General features: G+C 40.0%; 1 protein-coding gene across 1 annotated transcript; it reads right to left on the reverse strand.

Moving 5' to 3' along the window:
• Positions 1-15,379: 15,379 nt before the first annotated feature.
• On the reverse strand, positions 15,380-16,018 carry LOC138892376 (uncharacterized). The gene has a single exon (XM_070176085.1). It carries the CDS (start codon positions 16,016-16,018, stop codon positions 15,380-15,382), a length of 639 nt encoding a protein of 212 aa, XP_070032186.1.
• Positions 16,019-16,273: the final 255 nt, after the last annotated feature.

Here is a 16,273-nt window from a genome sequence, read left to right on the forward strand (position 1 = left end):
TGATTGATTAATGGAGTACATCTCCTCTTTATTCATGGATGAGTTTGGGTAGAAGGAAGTCTAATAGGCTTGCTCGGCCGGGTTCATTTGTCTATGTCTAATAAGGTGAGGATAAGGGATAATGGGATTGTGAGGAGCAACTATTTGCTATCCTTGTTAGAAAAGTCCGGGAGTTGAGATTGTCTCCGTTAACGTGTTATGGAGAAGTCTGTAAGTTGAGGAGACCACATGGAAGGAAAAAAGTGTTAAGGAAATAAAATGTTCCCACTTGAGTGTATAGTTAAATGATTGTGATTTGAAAGGTACTTCTGTGTGTTATGATTTAAATATGTGCAGCTCATGTCCAGATACCACTCTTGATACTATAATGCCTGTAAGTATGAGATTAGTGACGTTGTTATACATGGTGATGTTTTGTCAAGTTGCGGATGTGTTGTTAGGAATTGTTTTGGTGTTACTCTGGCAGGTGGATAGGCCCAGTTACAGGGGAGACTCTGGTGAAATTTTTGGAAATTTAGGGAGTTAGCCAAATTGTAAAACTACTGGTGTGTGTGAACCAACATTTGAACCACATTGAATGCTAATAACGGATTTTGACCCTTATTCGAGGACGAATGATCCTAAGCAGGGGAGAATATAACACCCCATAAAATTGTTGAAGTATTTCAGTTTAAAGCCCCGTAAATTTTGCAAGTGAATTCAAGGTTTCGTGGTGCCGGAGTAGGCTTACGTGCACCGAAAAGTAAAAGATATTTTTTGGCGGAAAAGCACGTTTATGCTGCCCATTATGCGGCCGCATAATCACTCTGCGGGCCGCATAATGGCCGCAGAGTGAAGCAGTAAGTTTGGCCAACTTGAGGTCCATTTTGTGGTCGATTATGCGACCGCATATCGGTCGTATAATCCCTTTTGGGTTTTTGCGGAGGGAGTTCTGCGGTGCATTATGCGACCGCAGAACGAGTATGCGGACGGCATACTGGTCGCATACCTGAGCCGAAAGTTCAGGCCCCTGAGGGCCATTTCTTCGGTCACTTTGCGAACCGCATAACCATTAAGCGGTCGCATATGCGACCGCAGACCTGTGTCGGGGCATCCATTTTCTTAATTTAAAATCCGACCCCCATTCCGTTAAAGCACCCCTTTAGTCTATTTTGAAGCTCATTTCTGATATTGTTAGTGTGAGAGAGAGAGAGAGAGAGAGAGAGAGAGAGAGAGAGAGAGAGAGAGAGAGAGAGAGAGAGAGAGAGAGAGGGCCTACTTTTCATCAATTGATCTTCAACCATCACTCAAAGCCTTGGAAATATTCAAGTAGAGCACCAAAATTCTTCACCCTAAAAGGTAAGGCTTCATCACCCCAGCTCTTAATTTCAAACATAGCTATAATAGGATATTAGTGTGATACGTCATGGGTATGAGGGTGGTTCATCTTGCATGCATGTGATAAAGAGTGTGGGTTAAATAAAAAGTGAACTAGAACTATGAACGTTTTCCTAATTTTGGGTTCAATTTGTATATTGCTAAAATAGATTGAGGTTGCTAAGGGTTCCGGATAATTGTAGAGTCTAAAGAAGCGCGATTGAGGTATGTTGGCTAAACTTTTTCTCTTGGAATTGAATTCCATAATATTTCTGTAAGTTTCAAAGTGTGGATTACGTATTAAAAAGTTATGGCTTTGAGTTGTGTTTCAATGAAAGATAGAATTGTCTAAAAGCTTTTGTACTAAATTCATGCCCATTAGTGGCTGCTTTAACTAATGCTTTGATTTATAAATATATCCAGTATGATTCGAGTTCTATATACTCATATGTTGAAATTGTACATTGTCATTTCTGGGGGAGAGTATTGCAAGAGTAAATGGTGTATTGACTATTTATGATTTTTCATGTATGTTTCTATTGTTGGTTGGTATGCTTTATTCTTTGGGAAGAAACCATTTGTGTTTGAAGTTTCCATTTCAAATGGATTTGAAGTATATGATTTCTAAAATATCCTATATGTTGATACTTGATGGCGATCTTTGAAATTGAAAGAGGTGAAAGAGTGGAATATGAAATACGGCCATCGTGCCAGGAATAAAGAATCTTGTGAATGGCCTAATGAGCTTAGAAAATATTGTCATTGTGAATGACTGGAAACACTAATGAGAATTCATACAATGTGAAAGATGTTGAGGTGAGTACAATTGTATTTATGATATTTCTATTTACAAATCCAATCAAAACTATTTTTGGGAGCATCATTAGCAATACCGAGGAAGGGTAGGTCATAAGGCCCACACCTAAAACTACACATGCCGGTGTAGGGGTGGATTGTGATATTATTCCCCTTAATTGGGATGAAACTGGAACCTTTGTGGATTGTAAAAGTCAACCCGCACGGCATATGTGGGAAGGCGGCCTAGCTGATCGGGTGGAGATCAGACGCCATATTGCGCATATGGTAGTACTACTCTTGGTAACAACTTTCTTTCGCATCATATGTCAAACCACATTGTTCGTGGGGAGATGGCCTAGCCGATCGGGCGTGATCGGACTCCGTGCTAACAAAGACGGTTGTGGTATATCGGTGCTAATGATCTCCTAACCAAAATTATATATAAAGTTCGTATTTTGAAAATTATTATGTTTAACTGGACGTTTGGATATTGTTGATTGTGACTTGCTGTTTCTATGTGTTGCCTTTTATTATATGGGCATTCTATTTTGAAATAGGATTTTTAGCTATACATACTAGTGCTATTCGACAGTACTAACGTCCCTTTTGCCGGGAACGCTGCATCTTTAATGGATGCAGGTGGTTCTTCAGCAGACGGTATTGATCAGTGATAGCAGTACACTCTTTTCAGCTGATTTGGTGAGCCTCACTTCATTTCGGGGTCATGTATCTTGTGTTTCTCATGTACAGTGTTTTGAGGTATAGCTGGGGCCTTGTTGCCGACATTTTTATATTACTCTTCTATTGTACTTAGAGGCTCCGTAGACAGGTTGTGGGTTATGGTTGATGTTGGGAATTGTACTAGAAATGTTGGTACTTAGATTATGTTTTTTATTAATTCTATAAACTCGTAATATTTTGGAAATTATGAATGAAGCTACTAATGGGAATGAAAAGGGAAGTTGTTAATAAAAAGCTTTTTAGTGATTGATTAATGGAGTACATCTCCTCTTTATTCATGGATGAGTTTGGATAGAAGGAAGTCTAATAGGCTTGCTCGGCCTGGTTCTCTCGGTTGAGCGTCGGTCGCGCTCCCTGAGTTTGGGGCGTGATAATGAGCCTGAACAAGATCTAGATATAAGAAGTGCATTGAATTTGTTAACTCGGTTGGTAGACTCTCAGGCCTAGTGCCAGGCCCCTGCCACCCCAGATAAAGCAGTCGGTACAAGAGTTTGGGATTTCATAAATTTGGACCTTAACCCCCCCCCCCCCCCGGCATTCGCAAGAACAAATCCAAATACAGATCCTTGAAACTTTGTAGATCAAGTGTATAGGACTTTACGAGCGATGCATGCCACTTATATTGTGTTGGTAGAACTTGCATCTTACATGTTAAGGGATATAGTTGTGTTGTGGTATGAGGCTTGGGAACAATCTAAGGGACCTCTTGCCCCAGCAGTAGGATGGAGGGAACCTTCTGAGGCATTCTTGCAGCAGTATATGCCCATTGAACTCCACCAAGCTAGGAAAGATAGATTCTTGCGATTGGAGCAAGGTATTATGAGTGCCTGCGAGTACAACATGCAATATAACTCCTTGGCTAGGTATGCTCCTGCGGTTGTGGCCAAGAAGAGTGATCGGGTACATCGATCTGTGGCCGATTTGGGGCCGCATCTGATAAACGAATGTACCAAAGCTTCTCTAAACCCGATTATTGATATTGCCTATATTCAGGACTATGCACAAAACATAGAGGGTCATAAGAGGCTATAACAAGTTGCACAAGAAAACAGATAGGTTCAATCTAAGAGACCCCGGTACATGGGAGACACTGGTGAGTTTCAAGGCGGGTTTAGGTCCCATTTCCTCCACATTTACCTAACTCGGTAGCTAGCATGTCATCACAGTCCTAGGGCCACCATCGAGAATGGACCACTTATTGCAATCGGGGCTAGAATTTTTGAGGGAAGAGTTCTTAGAACAATAGGGACCCTAGAAGGGCGAGGCCCCCAATGCCATGATGTAGTCGATGTGGTAGGAATAATTTTGGGAAATATCGCCAAGGTTCAGATTTATGTTATTCTTGTGGGTAGCCCGATCATATCATGCGCTTTTGCCCAATGAGCAATGTGGGTGACATGACACCGTCAATAGGACCAGCAACAACTTCTTCACGACGGCACACCCTCATGAGCAAGGTATGCAACCACCAATGGGAACGGGTAGAGATAGTGGTGGAATGTCATGCCTGGGTGGGCAGCAGCAGATTTGCATCTATGCGTTATCGGGTCTCTAGAATTAAGAGTCTTCGCCAGACATGGTCACAAGTATACTATCTGTGTTCTCCCTTAATATGTATGTTCTGATAGATCCTGGTTCCACCTTGTCGTACATTTCTCCATGTATTGCTAGTAAATGTGGTAAGAAACTAGAATTGTTATGTCAACCGTTCGAAGTATCCACATCCATGGGAAAATCTGTGGTAGTTAGGCGGGTGTATCGAGGTTGTGATGTGATGATTCATGATCACCATACCTTGGCTGATTTTAATGAGTTAGGAATGATAGAATTTATTGTTATTATGGGCATGGATTGTCTAGCCTCTTGTTATGCTGTGTTGGGGCGATGTTGCGGCACAAAATAGAAAGTTTATTCCTTACCTTAAGGCTCGAAAGATGATCATGAAAGGATGTTTCTATCATTTGGTGCAGGTAAAAGATGCGGAGGCGAATCCTCTTACCCTTCCATCGGTTTTGATTGTTAGTGAATTTCTTGATGTGTTATCGGATGAGCTCCCGGGTATTCCACCCGATAGGGAGATTGAGTTTGCCATTGATGTACCACCCGACACGTAGTCGATCTTTACTCCCTCGTATAGGATGACTCCTGCCGAGTTGATGGAGTAAAAGGATAAGTTGAAGGACCTTCTTGATAAGGGCCATGCTCAATGTGGGACCAAAGGAGAATGTAACGTGGGATTCCTTAGGGACAGGCATGTCTTGGTACGACTAACACTATGGCAAAATTTTATAGATTTTTCATCTAAAAGTGTTTATTATGTCAAGGCCAAAAATGGTTACGAATATCAGTTGAGGACGTTGATTTATGATTCAAAATTTAAAGTTGGAGAGGAGACTCCTAAGGTAATGGCATGGATATATTTTCCAAATTTATTGCCTACATTCTTTATTAAGGAATGTCTTTTTTTATTAGCTTCAGCAGTTGGTAAACCATTGCATCTGGATATGGCGACCATTAATAAAACTAGGCCTAGTTGTGCTTGTATGAAAGTGCTCATTGATATCTTAGCAGACTTGCCTAAGAAAATTCGTATGGATATTGATAATGAAGTCACTGGGGAAATTAGGACAGAATGGGTTAAGGTGAATTATGATTATCTTCCTAAATATTGCAAGGAATGTAAACTTCAAGGACATGATGAGCTAGACTTTTGGCGATTGCATCCAGAGCTAATGGAGAACAAGGGAGATGACAAACAGGCTGGTACTGGTAAAGAACAAGGAAAAGGCAAGGAGAAAGGACCATTGATGATTCTCACAAGTGGAAAGGTTGTGGAAAATGTGAGTGAGCAGTGGAAATAAGTTAGGGACAATCAAGTTAAAACTGGTGTAAAGCAAGATACTCTATCTAAAACTGAAAAGGAGTTGGTTCCAGTTGATAATTCTGGTGATAAGCAGGTTCAAATTTCTAATCAATTTGCAGCTCTAGAGAATGAAGAGGCTGGAGAAGTGTAGAAGAATCAATTAGCAGTCATTAATGAAGTTCAAGAAGTGATTCAAGTGGACAAACCTTCTCCTGCTATGAGTGGGAAAAAAATATCGCCTAAGTCAGCTAAGAAACTGAACCCTACAGCTCCTATATTTAATCCTATTGGTCGACGGATTGGGAGTCCTGAGAATCTTCAAAAGGAGTCTACGACATAATGGGTCAATAGAGCTTTTGGGGGTAACCTAGTTACTACCAACAAGTCGTGCCAAGAAATTCCATCTCAATCTATTGATACAAACAATTCAGCTGAATTTCCTTCGATCAATGAGAAGGTTCAATGGAGTGGTGGAAGATTATAGGCTAACCAAATAGAGAAAGATTCTGAGGAAGGAGAAGTACCTGATGGTGCACAAGGTGCGGAGGATTCAACAGATGAAGAGCAAGAAGATACTGATCAAAGTGTTAATGGAAAGGCTTTAATATCAAACACAAGTGTCACAAAGCACAATGAGGAAAATCTGGAAAACAAAGGAGAAGGTGAAGCCAAGGAGCAAGAAAATTCAAGCCATAAACATGCAACTACAGTAATCCCTAATGAAACTACAGTAAAACCTAAAGGAGCTGAGGTACATGCAATTGATCCAGGAGGAATAGGGGAAGTAACTAATCGTATACAAGTTGATAATGTTGATACAATAGTAGCTGCTCAAAGCCAAAACCATCAACCATTAAAGGAGACTACTGAAGTGACAAACAAAACAGGTAACACTGTGTCATTGGCAAAAATTCAGTTGAAGCAGCAGAAAGGTAAGGGAGGCCAAACTATAGGTACAATGATACCTAAAAATACAAAAAATAGTATGATGCCTGCAGTGGGAAACATTGGTGAAGAAGATAAATTTGATGGAGCTGGAAAGGATTTGGATGACGAATCGACTGCCCAAAATTTTCTTCATATAACTCGACAAGGAGATCTCTCTCCAAGGCATATTGAATAGGTCAAATCAGCAGCCAAAGGAAAGAAGAAGACAGCAAAGGACACATCCAGTGTTCCAGCAGCTGGGATACAAACACGAAGAACCCTAACTAAATCCAATAATTTGTAATGGATGCTCTCATTTGGAATATTAGGTCAGTGAATACTCAACAAGGTTTTGAGAGGCTTGTTGCAATGCATAGATAACATCATTTTGATTTCATAGGTCTCATGGAACCAATGCAACAAGCTAGAAAGTTGGAAAGATATAGAAGAAGGATTGGTTTTGCACAAGCAATTGCAAATATTTCTAATAATATCTGGGAATTTATAGATAAAGTTTTTGAGGTAACTGTATTATATGATATGGTACAGCAGCTCACACTAAGGTTATTACATACTGAATCTCAGGTGGAGCTCATTCTCACACTAGTGTATGCTAAATATGATGCTATAGAAAGGATGGAATTGTGGGATTCATTGTATGATATGGATACAAATATGACTGTCCCATGGCTTGTTGGTGGAGATTTTAATGTAATATGAGATGAGAAAAAAAATATTTGGAGGCCTACCAGTGTCCCTAAATGAGGTGGATGATTTCAGACATTGTATTAATACGTGCAATCTTTCTGATTTGGGCTTCAAGGTCAGCATATATACATGGTGGAATGGGCGTGCGGAAGATGATTGCATATTCAAAAGGCTTGATCGTTGTGTTGCTAACATGGAATTCCAACAAACGTTTCCAGGTTTGGAGGTAACTCACCTATCTAAGATTGGGTCTGATCATTGCCCAATGATGTTGAAATGTAATCTTCAGGCAACTCCAGTGAAGAAATCATTCAGATTCCTCAATTTTTGGTTGAAACATGAATCATTTAAAGATGTAGTGCGTGAAAATTGGTATGCTGATTTTAGTGCCAATCCTTTTATCCTCTTCAATTACAAACTGAAAAAGTTGAAGAAGGCACTGTCAACTTAGAGCAAAGCTACTTATGGAGATATTTTTCAGAGGATAGCAAGTCTAGAAGAAGTTGTTATGGTTCATGAAGCCCAATTTGAAGCTCATCCTACGCAACTGAATCGAGAAAGATTAAAAAGAGTTCAGGCAGAATTAACTAGATTCCTTGCTTTGGAGGAGGAATTTTGGAAACAAAAATCAGGAGTACAATGGTTCAAGGACGGGGATAGGAATACTAAGTTCTTTCATGCACAAGTCAATGGTATAAGAAAGAGATTGCAGCTTAACATGATTCAAAATAGGCTTGGATACTGGATAGAAGAAGATGGGGAAATTGCTGCAGAAGCTGTCCAGTTTTTCACAGATCAGTTCAGTGAAACAATTGTTCTTACTGCATTTGGAATACTTGATCATGTGCCTACATTTGTGAATTTAGAGCAAAATTTGGAGTTGATCAGGCAGCCCACAAAAGAAGAGGTCGAACATGCAGTTTTTGGCCTTAATGGAGAAAGTGCAGGGGGACCGGATGGTTTCACAAGCTGCTTTTATCATGCTTGTTGGGACATAATTGGAGAAGACATATTTGATATGGTGAGAGCCTTTCTTAATGGTCAAGAGCTTCCTAAGTGTGTTACTCACACTAAACTGGTTCTACTACCAAAGAAGAAGGAAGTGACAACACTTTCAGACATGAGACCCATAAGCCTTAGCAATTTCACTAATAAAATCATCTCAAGGGTGATCCATGAGAGGTTTGTAGGGTTGCTTCCTAATATTATCGTTGAAGAGCATGCAGGGTTTGTGAAAGGGAGAAGTATAGTTGAAAATGTACTTTTAACACAGGAGATCATTACTGACATAAGACTGAGGACTAAAGCTGGACCTAATGTAGTAATGAAGCTTGATATGATTAAAGCTTATGATAGACTTTCTTGGCTATTCCTGACTAAGGTGCTAAGAAATATGGGGTTTTGTGAGAGATTCATAGGGTTGATTTATGGAATTATGTCAAACAATTGGTATTCAGTGCTCATCAATGGACAACCTCATGGTTTTTTCAAATCCACTAAGGGTGTTAAGCAAGGGGATCCAGTGGCTTCTACTCTCTTCATTCCGGCTGCTGAGGTATTGTCAAGAGGCATGCTTTGCATTTGAACCGATATTTCCGTGGGTTTGGAATACCTAAGTGGAGTCCTAAGATAAATCACTTAGCATGTGCGGATGACACCATTATCTTCTCTTCTTCAAGTGCTAAGTCATTACAGCTAGTGATGGAAGTCTTGAGTGCATACGAAGCTGCATCTGGATAATTGGTGAATAAGAGTAAATATGCTATTTACATGCATCATTTAGCAAGGTTGCAGGTAGTCACAAAGGTAGAGAGAATTACTAGAATGAGAAGGCAGGAGTTTCCATTCACTTACTTAGATGCCCCATCTTTTATGCTAAGAGAAAGATGGACTACTATCAGGGATTGATGACTAAGGTGATGGATAAACTACAATCGTGGAAGGGCAAATTGTTATCTATAGGTGGGAGAGCAGTGTTGATCTCAAATGTCCTTCAAAGCATTCCCATTCATCTTCTTTTAGTGGTTAATCCTCCCAAAAATGTCATAAACAAGTTACAGAAGATGTTTGCACAATTCATCTGGAGCAGTACCATTGGTGGTAGTAGTAGGCAATGGGCTTCTTGGAATACATTATGCATGCCATGTGAAGAGGGTGAAATTGGTCTTAGATCTCTTCATGATGTATCTAAAGTTCTTTTTTTCAAAATTGTGGTGGAATTTTTGAACAAAGCCAAGTCTTTGGAGTGCATTTATGAGCCAGAAATATTGTAAGAAGCTTAATGAAGTGATTGTACCATGGAGGAGGGGTGGATCACATATATGGAGGAAAATGTTGGAATGTAGAGATACTAACAGAACATCAAATCACTTGGTCTCCAAAGATGGGATCCTCACTCTTCTGGTTTGATAACGGGACGAGATTAGGAGCTTTATACTTTCTAGTTCCTCAAGATTTTGAGGTAGATGAATCAGTTCATAATATATATGATGTGGTGGAGAATGGTACTTGGGATGTGGATAGATTGACTGAATTATTGCCCGAGGAATATGCAGCTCATATTGTGGAGAAATTAAAGCCTCCAGTGATGTAAGAAGAATTAGATGTGCCATATTGGATGTTGGAGACTCGAGGGCAGTTTAGTGTTAAATCTGTCTGAGATTATTTGAGAAGAATAAATGAACCAAGGATGACATATAAGATGATATGGGTGAAAGGCTTACCTTTTAAAATCTCATTCTTCATGTGGAAGGTTTGGAAAGCAAAACTACCTTTGGATGATTTCATGAGAAGGCTGGGTTATTTTATACCTTCAAAGTGCTGGTGTTGTGTTCAACCTAGGCAAGAATCATTGCAACATTTGTTCTTCACATCTGAGGCTGCTAGATGTGTGTGGAAATATTTCCTATCGAGGGCAGGGATATTTTTGGAAGGACTGACATTGCACCAAGCAATCACTAGATATTGGACTACCCAGGTATGTCATAGATTGAAGCCTATTATGCAAGCTTTACGTTCATGTATTGTTTGGGAGTTATGGAAGAGAAGGAACAACTTAAAATATGGGGAGGCAGTGACAATTAGTAAAGTAATTTACCAAGTTTCAACCACTTTGCAAGCTCTTGTATGTGTAAGAAAGCCAGGCCTACGTAATGCTCCTTATAAGTGGCAGGAGTTGATTTCCATGATGAAAACATATACCCCATGATTGAAGTATGAGAAGGTGATATGGGAGTTTCCTATGGAAGGGTGGATCAAAATCAACACTGATGGAGCATCTAGGGGAAATCCTGGAAGGAGTGCTATAGGATTCTGTCTAAGGGATGAATATGGAGATGTCATATATGCTGTAGGAAGGGAGATTGATGAGGCTAAAAATACAGAGGCAGAAACTTTGGCAATCCTGGAAGTATTGAGGTATAGTAGTTTGCATCAACATCATCAGGTTTGGCTCCAAACTGATTCAATGTTGCTTAAAAATATAGTAGAGGGTTCACGAAAACCTCCTTGGTGTATTGTGGATCAGGTGGAGGAGATTAAGAGGTTCCTCAATGGTTGTATTAATATGGTGTCACACATATATAGGGAGGGGAACAAACTAGCGGATCACCTTGCCAACTATGCACTGGATGTGGGCAATTTTTAATGTCATGAATTTTGGGAGTTAGATGTACAAGAAAGAAGGATATTGAATGGTGATAAGCTCCAATGTCCATATTTAAGGGTGAAAGTTGCAAAGAATTAAGGAGTAAGGAGGAAAGGTGGAGTAAAGAGCTGGAGAATTCATTAGATCATCATGTACAAATCCTTCAGGAGGAGTACATGGTGATCATTGTTTCTACTAACCTTGTGTTCTTTTTTGTAGGAGACGTTATTGTATTCATACCATGCCATTTATTACGACTTCTATGGGTGGTATTAGAACTATGTGCTCATTCCCTTGAAGGAGGAAAGATGGTATTCACAGCAGGCTTAGCGTCCTTCAAACTTTGCTATAGACCACGCCTAGCCAGTCCAGTAGCAAGTTCAAATCCCAAGCGATGCAAAGTCCTTCGCCAGCTCCATTTCGCTATAGACATGGCGATGCACAATGCCTACCATTATTGTATACCATGCCCAGCAGAACCTCCAGCGAGAACATTTCGCAGGCGACGCGAGGTAGGACGCTAGCTCCTCCATGCTATTTACCTAGCGACGCACGACTTAAGGCCTGCTCTATCGCGCTATACACCTCGCCTAGCTAGGCCAGGAGCGAGATCAACACCATGGCTACGCGAGGTAATACACCAACTCCCTCTCGCTAGGGACCTGGCATCGCGAGATCTGTGGCATAGTGTACCTGAGAAACAATGAACAACACACTCATCATGGCTATTTTGGCAGCTCATATTGGACACTTGAGATACAAATTGAAATCCCCTCCTATGAATAGCTTCTTAGCAGGCAGAACCTGGCGCACAATTTTATCTAACCCTTCCCAGAAGCACCGTTTAACCTTCTCATCTAGGCCCACATGCGGCGCATAGGCGCTAACGATATTTAGGGTGCACTCTCCAACCACCAACTTAATAGTCATCAATCTATCATTCACTCGTCTAACCTCAACCACAGACTCTCTAAGTTCCCTATCCACCAAGATGCCCACTCCATTCTTACCTTTCTGGACTCCTGAGTACCAAAGTTTATACCCGTCCACGTTCCTCGCCCTCGACCCTACCCACCTTGTCTCCTGGACACATGCTATATTGACCCTCCTCTTCTGGAGGATCTTCACCAACTCTATAGATTTACCCGTCAATGTACCTACATTCCATGACCCAATTCTCAACCTACAGACACCCTTGTTCCCTTTACCTTCCTTGCCTCCTGTCCCACCCCCTAAACCCTGCCCTACCTCCCGCCCAACCCCCCGTTCTCCCCGAGGACATAACCTTATTCGACCATCCCAGACCATAGCCACTCTACCTACGGCAGAGTAAGGGGAATCACTATCACATAAGGCAACAGACCAAACCAGAAGAATACAAGTTGCAACAATAGGCACACTAATATGGTAAATAAACTAGTACGAGGTAGGATGTTAGCAATTTAACTCACACAACAAAGGGAAACTGGAAAATGGGAGGTACCAACTCCCGCGAGCAGAAAAATACAATAAAAATACTGATACCATGAGTACCAGATATAGAACGAAAGAACATGGAGCAAGTTTTCCTGAAGCGTGTCGGATCTTCTCAAGAGCACTAGCAAGTCCTGCTGTGTCCCGCCGGAAAGTTGTTCGGAAGTCGCCGGAATTTACAAAACTTGCCGGCAATCTAAAATTGAATGCAACAAATATTGTTAATCTCTTCTTTGATAATATTGTGAAATTGAATGGAATAACCAGAACCATTATTTCAGATAGGGATTCGAGGTTCCTAGGTCATTTCTTGAGGGCTTTTATGGGCTAAACTTGGTACTAAGCTAACACCTAGAACTTTTCATTATCCCCAAACTGATGGGAAAGCTAAAGTTATCAACCAAAGTTTAGGTGCTTTGCTTCGTTGATTAATAAAGAAGAATCTTAAAGAGTGGGAATCGTCACTTTCTACTACTGAATTTGCTTTCAACTAGTCAACCAACCGCACTAAGAAAAAGAGTCCATTCAAAGTCATCTATGGTAAGAAACCTCTTGGACCACTTTATCTTTTAACCTCTTGGACCACTTTATCTTTCTCCTCTTATAGTTACTCATTCTTTTAGTGGATATGCTTCTGATTAAGTGAAGTAACTCAAGAAACTACATGAGAAAGTTCAGGCACATATCGAGAAGCAAAATGCTAAATACAAAGAAAAGACTAATACGCATACGAAACATGTGATGTTCAAGGAAAGTGGCCTAGTTTGGGTTTTGAGTATGGAGAGACTCCCAAACCGCAAGTTTTTGAAATTACAAAAGCGAGTTGATGGACCTTTTAAAGTGCTGTAAAATATTGGTGATAATACTTATTTCTTGGAGCTTCCCAATGACTTTAAAATATCACATATCTTCAATGTAGCATATCTTACTCCCTACTATTTCGATGACTCGAGGCCGAGTCTTTTTCAACTAGGGGAGAATGATGAACATGCAAGATCAAAATATGATGCTAGAGAAGCACAAGTGGATGCAATATTTTCTACAACAATGGAGGCATATTGGGCTCACAAAGGTACCAATGAATTTGAAAAATTGGGCCATAAATTTAAAATACTTACACTAATTAGCCTTAGACCAATTGAGGCCCAAGAATCTCAAGAAATGGAAGAAGTCCAAGAATCCATTCAAGATTAGGCCTTCTTTTCCTTTAAGATTAGGATTTCTTTTCCTTAAATATTAGGATTTCTTAATTCTTGTTTTACTAGAATTATATTTGTAGTTCTAGTCAAACTAGGATTGTTAGTTGATAGTCCATTACTAGTAAAATTCTTTTTTTTATATTTTAGTTAGGATAGATATTTTTAGCCTTATTCTTATTCTAGTTTAATTAGGATTAGTTTTCCTTAACCTCATCAATTTTACTCATTGTAAGGCTATTTAAAGGGCTCAATACGCTGAAAATAAACATTGGCGATTAGTTGTTCTAAGCTTTTACTTCAGAAACGTGATTGATCTTTTATTTCGTACTTATTCCTTTATTCGATGATTCTTACAATCTTACGGGATTGAGGAACGAGTAGGTAATATTCTTTTCATGTTACATTCTTCTCACGTGAGTTTGAAGAACTCTTTCCCTAATTTTATGAAAAACTTTAGTGGAGTGCTTTTGTTTTTCTCTCTTTTTTGTACTTGAGAGGTATAAAAATTTGAAGTTACCTTTCCACTATCTTCATTCATGTTTATTTGATTCAGACAGTATTATATTTATTTCACACTTATATTTATTACTCATTAGAGCTCATGTACTCAGTGACACTAGTTCTGGGGGTTGTATGTTGTTTCCATATTTGTACTTTAGTTTTGACTTTATTATTTAAGAATTATTGAAGTTATTTTCACTGCTGTTGAGTATTTAGTAGTAGTCATGATTCGCCTAGCCCGTGTGTTAGGTGCCATCACGATCTTTGGTGGAATTTTTGTGTCGTGACATACTTCATTCATTTTGTTCTCCAACCCTTCAATCCTTCCCTCTATTCTGGCTGAAACCATGAAGGCTCTGATAAAAAAATATTGGGAAATCAAAACTTTTCCCAACTTTAATTAGTGAATTTTCAATTAAGAACAACACTCTAACCATTCTTTATTGTCACCGACAAATAGAATGAGCTCAACAAGTTAGAACATTAATACACCTAATAACGAAGGTATTTCGGAGAATCTTATCCTCAAAATCTGTCAGAGAAAATTTTACCAAATCAATTGTCAACCTTCCCTTCTTCCTAATGCAAATATAACACGAAATAACCACCTAAACTGCAAGGTAACTACTAAAAATACATGCACACAATAATTAATAAATAAAGCAGTTAAATTTAGGCCTTATTTTCACCCTTCTTCTACTATTATAAACCTTAGTAACAACATATCTAACAATATACTTATAGTAATAATTGTCAAAGAGAAGATCTTACAATAACAACAACAATAACAACCCAGTATAATCTCACTAGTAGGGTCTGGGAAGGGTACAGTGTACGTAGACCTTACCCCTACTTTTAAGAAGGCAGAGAGGTTGTTTCCGGTAGTCTATCGGCTCGGAAAAGATAAAAGAAGGACAACAACAAGCATATCCATCGAAAAATCGGAGCAAAAAAAAAAACTAACAGTAAGTACTGTAATCAGAAAGTTGAAACGAAAGCAACAACAAGTAATAACAGAAGTCAAGGGATACGACAATACACAGACAGGATAACGCTCGGCTACCTATCCTAACCATTTACCTTTATTCTCAATCTCCATACATTCCTATCCATGATCATGTCCTCAGTAAGCTAGAGCAACTCCATATCCTGCCTAATCGTCTCTCCCTAATACTTCTTCGGCCTGCCTCTACCTCTCCTCAGGCCCTCCAGGGCCAGCCTCTCGCACCTCCTCACCGGAGCATCTGTGTCTCTCCTCATTACATGCCTGAACCATCTAAGTCCTGCCTCCCGCATCTTGTCCTCCACAAGGGCCACACCCACCTTGTCCCGAATAACTTCATTTCTAATTCTATCTAACCTGGAATGCCCGCACATCCATCTCAACTTCCTCATTTCATCTACCTTCATCTTATGGACATGGTAGTTCTTGACTGGCCAACACTTCGCCCCATACAACATAGCCAGTCTGACCACCGCTCTATAAAACTTACCTTTATGTTTTAGTGGCACATTTTTATCACACAAAACACCAGAAGCGAGCCTCCATTTCATCCACTCCGCCCTAATACGATGTGTAACATCCTCGTTGATCTCCCTATTCCCTTGAATAACTGACCCAAGGTATTTAAAATTTTCTCTCCTAGGGATGACTTGAAAATCAAGCCTCACGTCTTCATCCACTACCTGAGTCGCACCACTAAACTTGCACTCCAAGTATTCCGTCTTAGTCCTGCTCATCTTGAAACCTTTAGACTCTAGGGCCTGCTTCCAAACCTCTAACCTCTCGTTATCACCGCCTCGCATCTCCTCAGAGTAATCAGAACCCCATGTAGCAATTCAATATACATTCTAAGAAGTTGCACTTTTCCTTTATTTTTTTAATAACTAAAACAAATTTTTAATAAAATTTATACCGTTTCTATATTTTGTATTCATTAATACAAGGTACACATAGGGGTGGCATGTGGGTCGGGTCCGGTCCTAAGTGGGCCGGTCCTAAGCGGTCCCGGGCTTCTTGTTGGAACCGGCCCGGGACCGGGAGCACGAACTAACGGTTCC

The sequence above is a fragment of the Nicotiana tomentosiformis genome, chromosome 5 (assembly GCF_000390325.3).
Source record: "Nicotiana tomentosiformis chromosome 5, ASM39032v3, whole genome shotgun sequence".
Classification (NCBI taxonomy): domain Eukaryota; kingdom Viridiplantae; phylum Streptophyta; class Magnoliopsida; order Solanales; family Solanaceae; genus Nicotiana; species Nicotiana tomentosiformis.